The sequence below is a fragment of the Panicum virgatum genome, chromosome 4K (genome assembly GCF_016808335.1).
Source record: "Panicum virgatum strain AP13 chromosome 4K, P.virgatum_v5, whole genome shotgun sequence".
Classification (NCBI taxonomy): Eukaryota; Viridiplantae; Streptophyta; class Magnoliopsida; order Poales; family Poaceae; genus Panicum; species Panicum virgatum.
Genome location: NC_053139.1, coordinates 8,427,281 through 8,438,840, shown reverse-complemented (window position 1 = coordinate 8,438,840; position 11,560 = coordinate 8,427,281). Strand labels below are relative to the sequence as shown.

The 11,560-nt window shown below is 41.3% G+C and overlaps 1 protein-coding gene across 2 annotated transcripts; it reads left to right on the top strand.

The window, feature by feature from the left end:
• Positions 1-211: 211 nt before the first annotated feature.
• LOC120704621 lies at positions 212-9,560 on the top strand. Of its 2 annotated transcripts, none has more exons than XM_039989084.1 (18): positions 212-1,703; positions 2,533-2,618; positions 2,704-3,051; positions 3,138-3,221; positions 3,721-3,841; positions 4,336-4,525; positions 4,671-4,774; positions 4,884-5,081; positions 5,291-5,544; positions 5,614-5,832; positions 5,903-6,124; positions 6,203-6,256; positions 6,436-6,501; positions 6,595-6,732; positions 6,827-6,880; positions 7,532-7,591; positions 8,073-8,474; positions 8,593-9,546. In XM_039989084.1, the coding sequence occupies exons 1-18, from the start codon at positions 917-919 to the stop codon at positions 8,746-8,748; spliced, it is 3,543 nt and encodes a 1,180-aa protein (XP_039845018.1). In that variant the 5' UTR covers positions 212-916; the 3' UTR covers positions 8,749-9,546. The 2 variants fall into 2 exon arrangements, with proteins under 2 accessions (XP_039845018.1, XP_039845017.1); XM_039989083.1 differs by having other exon boundaries at positions 213-1,703; positions 8,590-9,560.
• The last annotated feature ends 2,000 nt before the right edge of the window (positions 9,561-11,560 follow it).

Sequence of the window (11,560 nt, the reverse complement as noted above, 5' to 3'; positions counted from 1 at the left end):
CTACGGCCACGCGCGCCGCCTCGCGGCCAGGCGGGCCCCGCGAGGCAGCGCCCCCCTTCGCTGGCCTCGGGTGCGCGTAGCGTCCCGGGGAAGGCGCCTTTCTCGAGGTGCGAGCACGACTCCCAGGCCCAGCCCACTACCGGGGCGGAAGCGACAAGCGAACGGGCGCTTCGATTTTTTTACAGAGAAGCATCTCTCTTTCTCTCTCATCACAGTCCCCCTCCCCACTTACCCTCTCGCTCCCGGATCTGAACTCCTCCGAAAAAATCGTACCCGAGAGAAACCCTAGCGCTGGAGGTTTTCCGCCGTGGCGCCTCGCCGGAGACCTCCGCCCGCCGCGGCCGCCGACGCGTCGCCCTCTTCCTCCCCAAGGAAGTCCGGCGGAGATGCGCCGCCGCCCGCCGGGGGCACGCCGGCGGCGGCGGCGGCGGCCGGCGTCGCCCCCTGCGAGCAGGCCAGGAAGGCTCTGTGCGTGCGGTCGCCTTTCGACGGGGAGGAGGCGGCGGGGCGGGTCCCCTGGCTGCCGTCCCGGGTCGCCAGATGGGCGGTGGTGGGCGACGTGCGGAAGAAGCATAAGAAGGGCCAGTCCCAGCAGCCGCAGCCGCAGCAGCAGCCAGAGCCGGCACCTGCCGTGGAGCAGCACCCGAGGGTGCCTGCTGGGTGCAAGGGCTTTTGGGAGCAGTTGGAGCCGTACTTCCGCGAGTTCACAGCGGAGGATTTCGAGGAATTGGTGACGAAGCATCAATTCCGTCCGAGCAAGGTTGATCCATGTTTCCTCATACCTCTTGTGGGCAGTGGCAAGGAGTTAGGGGAGAATTCGGATCCATCTCCTGCTTCTCTGGCAGATGAGAGCTCGGATTTGCACCCGAAGTTGGGCAACCATAACGAGGAGTCGGAGAGTAACAAAGTGCAGGATATGCTGGAGAGTTCGGATCATATAGGTGCCAGTGTAGAGCTCGTTACTAAAGATGAGAGTAACAAAGAGAACTGTGATCAGGACATGCAGGAAGTGATTGTGCAGCAAGAGGAGCAGCCGGTTCAAATTGTGCTGGACCAAGGCAGAACAGATGACATTGGTTTACCAAGATGCAGAGAGAATTCGGTACCTTCTTTGAGTTGGCTCCTAGGAGCAAGGGGACGGTTTGTGCTCACATCAGAGCGGTCAAACAAAAAGAGGAAGCTCTTGGGTGCAGATGCTGGACTAGAGCAGCTTGTGCTGCTGCCATCCTTGGATGGTGATACTGATTCCATTTGTGACGTTTGTTGTTTGGGAGAAAGTGATTTGGTGTTGAACAGGATGCTTCACTGCAGGAACTGTGAGATATCTGTGCACCAGAAGTGTTACGGTGTGAATGTTGTGCCAGATCGCTTCTGGTTTTGCCTTTGGTGTAGCCGGAATATGGAGATGCCACGGAGGCTGACACGGAGTGATACGTGCAGGACTGTGTTAACACCCTGTGTGCTCTGTCCAAAGGAGAAAGGTGCTTTAAAACCTGTAAAAAGGGACCCTGGTCCATCCACAGATGGAGGAAACCAAGAATTTGTACATTTATTTTGTAGTCTTTGGAGACCAGAGTTTCATGTAGAGGACATGGAAGCAATGGAACCTGTCACCACTATAGTAGATACCCAAGAGAATCAGTCAAAATTGGTGTGCAGCCTTTGCAAGGTCACGCATGGTGCCTGTATCCGCTGTAGCCATGGTATGTATTCTTACATCATCACTCTGGTTCTAAAGCTAAGCTACATTGATCACCTCTCCAAACACTTTAGTTTTTATACACATGAGTTTCTACTTTAAGATATTTGTGGTACACATCACGACGCTAAGGGTCACTCCAATTCTAACCTTTTTTTCCCGTTTTGTTAGCTTCTCAACATTGAAATAATTCTTTCTCTTTCTCCGCACTTGCTTTCCCTTGTGATACCTCAGTTTCACTTATATATATATCTTATGGCACCAGCAGTCCTTCAACTTGAACTGCTTTGTGCTCCATGTCCTTAACTCAGCTATGGGCCAGATCCAGACTTGTTAAGTGTGCTGTTCAATGTCACACTTTTTTTTTTGCCTTCTGGCTAGTTGTTCAGGGTTCAGGGAACCTATGTGAAAGAAGATGTGGCTCGGGAAATTGGTAGTAGATTGATCAATGGGAGGGCAATGTCCGTATTAATGAATATGCAATTTGAAGCCATCTACTTCCTCCATCTTTTATTTGACATTCCATAATCTGTTAACTATTAAGTCAACCTGTTTCAAAACTTCTATTTTTAATATGTAGATAACTATCAAGATTAAGTATATGATCATTACATGACTATGTTTTTCTTTGGAAATCCTTTTATGAAAGTACAATTTTTTAGTATCTATTTACATTAAGTAAAGAAGCAGTGGCCAGTCACGTCTTAGAGACTTCAATGTCAAAAATACCAAATATAGAACCATGGGAGTATTTTGTAGCTAATTCTGAAGAACAATAGTTCTAATTTTGTAATCCTTTCATTTTATGGTTGCTAAATTTATGTGGTTTTCAGGAGCATGCAGGGCTTCTTTTCATCCTATATGTGCAAGAGAATCGAAGCTTCAGATTGAGATATGGGGGAAGTTTGGCCTTGACAATGTTAGACCTTTTTCTTCTTGTATAAGTGCTATTTGCTGTATTTGGTTTCATATTATTCTCATTCTTATCTTTTAATTGTTAATAGGTTGAGATGCGAGCATTTTGTGCAAAGCATTCTGCTGTCAGAGGTATCAGCTCCATCTCTGAACTGGACTCCACGCAAGTTGAACTGCATGATGGAAAACTTGTTACTAGGAAGGAGCAGCAAGTGAGATTTACACGCAGTAACAAGAACAAATCTGTGAGCGACACAATAACTAGTAGTTCTTATAGCCTAAACAATACACAGACAGCAGAAGTGGCTACTTCTCCATCCATTGTTGGAAGCGCAGAAAATCAAGAAACTCGAAGCTCAGATCTTGTTGCTGATCGACCAACTGCAGATGGGAACCTTATGAGCAATTCTGGAGATGTTTCTGGAGTTCTTAGAGAGGTATTTGTTTGCTCATCTTGCAAAGCCAGATTGGGGCATGGATGTTTAGTACTTAACTCTGTTTTCTGTTTGTACTGATGACACAGCTAGTTGACCAAGGAAAGGTTAGTGTTGGTGGCTTAGAATCAGAACCTTGTCTTGGTTCAGAATCCCCAGAAGCTGCTCTTAAGGTAAATTATAGTTGATTTTCATTAGTTCATGAAAATCACGCCTCTGTTTCTCTCATGGCCATGCCACTGTTATATTGATGCTTGCATCTCACTCAACTTGATATTGACTCAAGCTGGTGGATTTTACATCACTAATGAATTTTCAATATCAATTTACCCATACATGTTAAATACGATAAATAATTACTATCTTCACCACGATTTGACCACCTCTTATACGTAGTCATCTTATGTTTTTCTTAACAAAAACATAGTCTTGGAGGCCCAGAGGATTTAATTGTAATTTGATGTATTTGAAAATTCTTGTCTATCGTGAACCTTGCAAGTCACATAAATCTTAGTGTAGATATAAAAAATGAAATCATGAAACTGTATTTATAGGTATAACCTGTTCAAGTATTCATAGCTCTACTATGCTATTGTGGTGTTTTGAAATGCCATGCTACTGTTATCCTATTGCCCTTTATATCTTTTGAGGAAAAAAAATGTGCCTTTGCAGCCTGACACAACTGCCTTCTCCCCTGATCTGAAGTTGAAAATCATCACACAGCTGCAAAACTCTGTGTGTGTACCTTCTGTTCAAGTGAAATCTATTGCAGAGGTTTCTTTGGCACCACAAGGTAACAGACTAAAAAAATGAGTGGTGTTTCCAGTTTATTGCATGAACTCAAACTTATCCATATATTCTTAGCTCATTATGTTAAAAGTTTACTAATATTACCAACTTTTTAATTAGTGGGATATAGCTTTGCTACGATGCTATAGCGTTTTTTGATCGCTGCCGCTACAATATGCACTATATTCTCTGCAATACTACAGTGGCAGTGGCGATGCTATTCTTTATTTTATTTTGTTTGGATAAGGTTTAAGTTTTGCTGTATGTATTGTGCTTTTTGATACGAAATTAGGGTTCATCTATTTATTCTGGGTGATGTGCATATCTTTTAGTTGCAATCCTCAAGATTTATGGCAGTTCATTCTCTTTTTTCTCGACAGGTTATATACTGAATAAGCTTAAATTTGCCAACTTTCATTATCTTGTACAGCATTTAGAAAATGGCATCTAATATCGTGCCATACTTGTAGTCTTTATTCTTCTGGTATTTATTAACAGGTACATTGCTTAGGAGTGAAAGTAAGGACACAGCCATTGCTGAACTTCAATCAGGACAGGAGGAAGGCAGCTCATCGATTGATCATCGTCTCAAAAATGACAATGCCAATAAGGGCGATTCAATTCAAAATGGCTTTCACAGCTGTTTTGATCCTGATGTAAATACGGTTTCTGGTCGGCGTTTGCTCAAGTATGTTCACCTGGATCCTCTTTGCCCAAGCATGCATGTTTACACAGGATTAGTTCTTTGATACTCTGGTTATTCTCCACGCATACTGTTACGGCAGTGTTCTGTTTGAATGGACAAATAACTTAAATTTGTTTCTACAATGTAGCGTTGATGGTTACAGCTGCTATGTTCATCCATTCATAGAGAAAAAGGTGAAAGATTTCGGGGGTAATAACTTGGAGCAAACTATACTAGGAAATGATTGTCATGGTGAGTTCCTGCTGCCTTCTCCCCATCAGTTAAATGAATTCCACTGCCAGTTTCCTTATTCACATCTGATGATCTGAATATCAACTTAATTTTTTCCCAACTTGGGTAGAAGGGTTATGTTGCTCTCCTCATAATGAGGACTTCGCGAAACTTGGGCAATTAGCAGACACGGCTGACGTGGGTCAAGTCCCTGAAGCAAAATCATCAGATATTCTGGAGCATTCACCTGATGATGAAATAGAAGGGGAAATTGTTTATTTACAATCCAGGCTACTCAATGGTGTTGTTTCCATGAAACAGAGATATGGTAAGGGCACTTTCCTTTTTCTTGGGAGCTATCATTCCTTGTGCTGAAAAAACAAATGGTGTGGGTTGTTGAAGTCCATTTTTTTATTAATTCCCCTGCAGTACTATCTTAATAATTGGGCTTCACAGTGTAAAAAGAACTGCTCAATTGAGTTTTTATGTTTCTTCAGCTTTCTGAATCGATATTTCAGTCATCCTTAAATCTTGCAGAAGATTTGATACTCAAGGTTGTCCAGAATATTTCTTACGAGTTGGATTCTGTCAATAAAAGGAAATGGGATCATATAATTGTGAACCAGTTCCTTCGTGATCTGAGGGAAGCTAAGAAACGCGGGAACTCAGAGAGGAGGCACAAGGAAGCTCTAGCTATCCTAGCTGCAACTGCACCTTCCGTCGCACCAATCTCAAGAAATGCAACGGTGAGGAAAGATGCAGAAAACAAGGTTACATCTGCTAGACAAGAGGTTAGTACTGTGCTTTTGCATCAGTTGATTTATGCCATGATTTTTTTATTGAGTTCTCTTTGTTTCCAGAACATGGCCAGAGCTAATGCTGGATCCTCAAGAATTACCCAACTATCTTCATTGCTACAAGCAAAGGACTTATCATTTTCTAATAGCAAAGTCTCAGAAGATAGCAACTTTGGCATTTTTGATCTGGCTAAATTCTCCAAGAAAAGTGCTCTTCCTTGTGATATATGCATGCGTTGTGATACTGTATTGAACCGTATTTTCGTCTGCTCCTGCTGCAAGGTGCTTTGTATTTACTGTCTTTTGACTCCAAATTGCACTCCATCAATTATTAACTCTGAATGATCAGCAGGCTGCTGTCCACTTAGATTGCTACCAGAGTCTGAAGTATCCCACAGGCCCCTGGAAGTGCGAACGCTGCCAAGAAATGCCCTTGGATTCTGTTATCTCTTGTAATCAATCAGATTGTAATGGTGTAAAAGCATGTTTGGTGCAATGTGGTTTGTGCCATGGATCATCTGGTGCTTTCAGAAGGACTACGAAGGGGCAATGGGTCCATGCTTTCTGTGCTGAGGTAATGATTTGTGTTTTCCCCCATATTTCTATTTTTCTTAGCTTATTTATATTTTAAAATTTCCCCAACTTTCCTTAGTGGCTGTTGGAGACCACATTCAGAAGAGGGCAACATAATGCAGTTGATGGAATGGTAAGAATCTTTTTCTAGCTACGCTTGCAGTCAACAATTTTCACATTAGGAAATAAATACACTGCCTTTCATATTTATTTCATTATATGGATTGTTAAATGATTATGTCACAAGAAGCCTCCGTGATCACAATTGATTTGAATTATCTTTTTTTTTTGTTCTGACTGTTCGTTCTAAAGGAGAGGCTTCACAAGGATAAAGATGCATGCTCTATATGCCACCGCTATGTTGGTGCATGCTTGAAGGTTTGATTTTTACTGTTAGCCTTTTATACCTGTTGATATCGAATGTAACAAACCAGTCTAATCTTGCTAAATTTTTCTCTTTCGACTCTGCAGTGCAGCACAGCAGACTGTCAAATTACTTTCCATCCTCCATGTGCTAGAGATGCTGGTTTTTACATGAACACAAAGAGAATCGGTAATATGTTACAACATAAAGCATACTGCGGCAGACACAGCATCGAGCAGAGAAAGGTAAGAGATGCTTTAAATTGTTTTAGGCGAGGTGGATCCCTGTAACTAGTTTTTTACCCTTACATCATCATTACCTTTGCATTATTACGTGCAGGCTTTTCGTCAGCAATATGGACCTGAGGATGTCAAGAGCATGAAACAAATGAGGGTAACACACTATCTGCTGAAAAAGGACCTGTATTTTGCTTCAATCATTATAGGTTCTACTGTCTTTAGTTTTACTAACTAGGGCAGTAATAATTTGAGACTGTTGATCTTTTTAATTACTTGTGCTTTTGTCTTGGTCACAAAATCACCTTTGACCTTTTGCCATTCGTGTTTGAATTTGCACTGGTATTGTGTGAAAACCGCTATAGTTCTCACACAGACGATGACATTTAAATAAGATGATCCTATTGTGCGTTCTATGTTCTTATGTGAAACAAGTGCCATACTAGGATTGAGGCATACAAGGAATGCCGCCATATGGCAATCTGCACAGTGTATACATTGAGCATCAATGATAGTGAAAATCATTGTAGGTATTAAGCAGACATTATGATTTGCTGTTGAGCAATGTTTAGCACGCTGTAGTTGATGAATATATATGGCTACTGTGTAGTTGATGAATAGATGTACAGTGGAGCACCAGGAACTAAAACATTTAAAGCTGAATTGCAGATAGCTAAAAAGCGGCTTGATACTAGAATTTGTTTGCTTCTCTTTAGTGATATAATAACCTTTGGAACCATAGGACCATGTTTCTGTCTGAAGATGGTCAACAACTATGTCTTTAAGCCTTTTTTCTCACTCTTTGCAGGTTGAATTGGAATTGTTGCGCTTCCTTTGTGAGAGGATTATGAAGAGAGAGAAAGTGAAGGTACGATAGCTATTAATTGTCTATTTCCATGCCTTTGTTTCTCAGGAAATTGAATATTGCCAGCCAATATAGTATTCTCTTTAGGGAAAAGTAAAATAGGATTTTAGGCACTGGACTACAAATTACAGGATGATTTTGATGTCTGCATGTTGTTAGGCAATGTGGCCAAATACAGTGGTGGTCCAGTGAGTATGCACCAAAAGATTGCTGCTATTCAGTTTTTATGGATAGTTACTTGTTGGACATCCCAATTGCCCATCCTTTCATCAATCTGAAAAGTAAAAATCTTTTACGTTGTGAAATGAAATGTAGACCGTTTGGATTGTCATCCTACAATTTTCTTATTTGACATTCTGATAATTTATACTCTTATAGCTAATTAGCTATGCACCACAGATATATCTGTTGTGGTCATCTTATCTTACTACATTAATTTGGAAATTTTTCTGGCTAAGTTCAATCTTGATTCTTAATTTACCAGAAGGATTTGGTTGTATGCGAACATGACATACTCGCTGCAAGAAGGATGACTTCTGTCTCGTCTACGTGGAGTTCTTATTATGCATCTGGACCTGGAGCAAGTTCAGAATCTGCCACTACATCTGTTAATAACAAATCATATAGTGGAACGATGCAAAGATCCGATGATGTCACAGTGAGATCAGATGATGTCACAGTGGACAGCACTGTTACCAAGAAACATACTGTCAGGTTTTCTCTGCATAACAGGGACGCTGATAGGAATACAGCGGACAGTTCGACATCAACAATATCATATAAGAGGAAGTTGGATGATGGGGAATCACTTGCTATCAAGAGGCTTCCCGAAATGCCTACTGCTTTAGAGTCAGGGGATGTGGAAAAGAAACCAACAGATAAAAAGGTTCGTGCAATTTTTTTCTGTTGAATGTTTTACATTCATATTCGGACATCTTTACCTAGAGTTCACAATCATTTTTTTGCCCTCATCGATTCTGATGCTTCACATAACGTTGCAGCAGCGTAGAGAATCATATCAAAAGGAGCTTGTTTTGAGTTCTGACCAAGCTTTATTGAAGAAGAAGAGCCCTCCAGAGAGATATGTTTATACTCGCCGGAGTTCCCTGTCCAAAAGGAAGCAATGCAGTCCGCATGTAGCAGAAGGGCCTGGTGGATAGCCATGATGGCTCCTTCATGGGATGTCTCGAGAATATTCTGTTGAAGCTTGATGTGGAAAACACATACAGCATGAAGCTGGCTATTTTAGCCATGCCATAGCCACCAAGGCAGGCACGGTGGGGACTGGGGAGACCAGGGTTGGAAACATGGTGCAAGCTGGGCTCATATAACCAATATATTTGAGCTTCCGACTGAGAACATTCTGACTCATTGAGCCCACGTCACTGGAGGCCAGCGGGCGTGAATTGATTCAACAATGATTTCGTTATCAAGGGCAGGTTTTGTGCATTATGCCCTGTTGCCAGTATGGCCATCTGCACAGTAATTGTGTCGAAGAAGCAAAAGCGATGGGTGATGAAAGAAAAAGATCAGAGAATTGTTACTAACTGATGACTTCCAGTAGGCCATCCGTACATGAATATCCATGTTTAGGAGTTGTAGCATGTGGGTTCTAATGTACTAACCGAATTGCATGTTTAGTTTTGTGGCTTACATTTGTTCTGACTTGAGAGATGAACCCTTGGCGATTTGTAGGGCATTTCATGTTTGTACAGGAATGCAGGCTCAGCATTTTGCTATGTAGGACGGTGCCTTTTTGTGATTTCAAAAAAAAAAAATCTGTTAGTATTAGTAGCCGCCATTTTGACATATGGTGTTGATATCTGTTACTGCAGAGGCTGTTCCTTGCTGATGTTGAGCGCGCAGCTCGTCAATCTACTGCCTTGTGTTTGTCACCTGTGTTTTGTGCATTTTCCCTGTAACCTCGCCTGTGTAATGTATGTGTATATTCAATCCAACTGTTGTTTGGCGATTTGTGATATGTGAATGGTATAAGCCTCAGTGGCCAGTCTTGCACCTTGTCAAAGCATGTCATTGTAGGCTCCAAGAAAATGATAACATATGTCAGCTCTCGCGTGGAATTTCGTTTTTCAAGAATGACAGATTTTCATCTAACAAAATTATGAGCCTTTACTAGCCTCGGTACCTCACATTCAGCTTCCGGCAAACCCTGAAAGCGAAATTGCTTCGAGTTTGATTAGTCATACTAGCTAGAACTAACATAACTACATAAGTGGATGCTTTTTGGGATACCTATCATGCTACGCCTTCTCATGATTCAGATTATTATTTGAATGCTAAAAAAATAGGAAAGTAAGGTGATAACCTCGCACTTGAAGTTAAAATTGTACCGGGGACAAATAATAGGAAGAACAATTTTGGGCAATAACTTTATTTCCTACATTTTAGTATTCTATCCCATTCGTTTTAAAATGTAAGGTATTTTGCTTTGTTCAAAGTGAAAATAATCTAAGTTGACCGAATTTATTGAGAAGAATTGTGACATCTGGGTTTAGGGTTTAATAAGATTAATATAATACTCATACCAACAAGTTGCAATTTTTTTTATAAAAGTTGATCCCTAAAGAACTCTAAGGTTAAGCATGCTTGGTTTGAAGCAATTTAGGGATGGGTGACCGACCTATAAATTCTTCCTGGGTTGCAAATTCTTTTATAATACTCGTACCAACAAGTTGCAAATTCTTTTATAAAAGTTGATCCCCAAAGAACTCTAAGGTTAAGCATGTTTGGCTTGGAGCAATTTAGGGATGGGTGACCGACCTAGAAATTTTTCTTGGGTGTGCATGAGTGAGGACAAAGTGTGTAGAAAAAACTTGTGTTGGTCTTTGATGGCAGTACAGAAAAGACTTGTGTTTGTCTTTAATGACAGTATATATCCTATATAAGCTGACAAATGTAAGCGGACCTGATCTCGGAGATGTCGGGACGTTACAAGAGTATTAACACCTAACACCTCAAATAAAATTTCATAATGGATCTCATTATTATCAAGTGATGTTCAAAATATTATTACTATTTTTTATAAATTTAGTCAAACTTAGAATAGTTTGATTTATGACAAACTAATATATCTTACATTTTAGGAACCTGCTAGTGCTAGTGGAGGAAGGCCTCCTAGGGATAACAGGCATAGGGCTAAAGAGAGAGCCAAAAACGGATCTTTGGTGTATAATCCTGCATATCTCGAATGTTATTAGTTTCGATATGTAGATCAAATAATACAATGCAAGTAAAAGTTTCTAAATTCATGGAGATATAGAACAACATACTATAAGTTATCATGCTTGCATATTGTAGCAGCACCGTCCAAATTAGACCGGCTTAAATGCACTAACCATCATCTTAATACTTAATCCAGTTACTGTGCACTTAAAACGGTGTAACCTGACAGGCTGTCGGGTAAAATCCCGATTAAACTACTGTACTCCAGGATCACAATTGCACTTAGACCCGTACGAAGACGAGCACAGGTGTTACCCGCATACAGAAATCTTCAAATTAATTTACAACACCAGTTTTACATAAAAGGTTTAAATACAAACAACAGAGTTCAAACACACACAGCGGAAGTTTAAAACTGAGTTCGAAATACAATACGATAGCTACGACGACGATAAAAGGTGAGCTCCACATCCTGCCCACCGATGTGATGCCAACCTGCCCAATCTTCACGGGGAAGACGGGGCCCACTCGACGGTCCAACCTGGAGGAAGCGGCTGTCCAATCCAGGACGCACAGATCTCCTCGAAGTCCGCAGGGACACAACCTGCTCAGAAGGGTTACAACAACAACCCTGAGTATACTAATACTCAGCAAGGCTTACCCGACCTTGGGTATACTTAGCCCATTACCTAGACATGCAAGGCTTTTTGGCTCTGGAGTTCTTTTGCTGAAAGGCTGCTAAAAGTGAATCCTTACCTTCAGTATTTAGCTCCATTTAGTATACCAAGT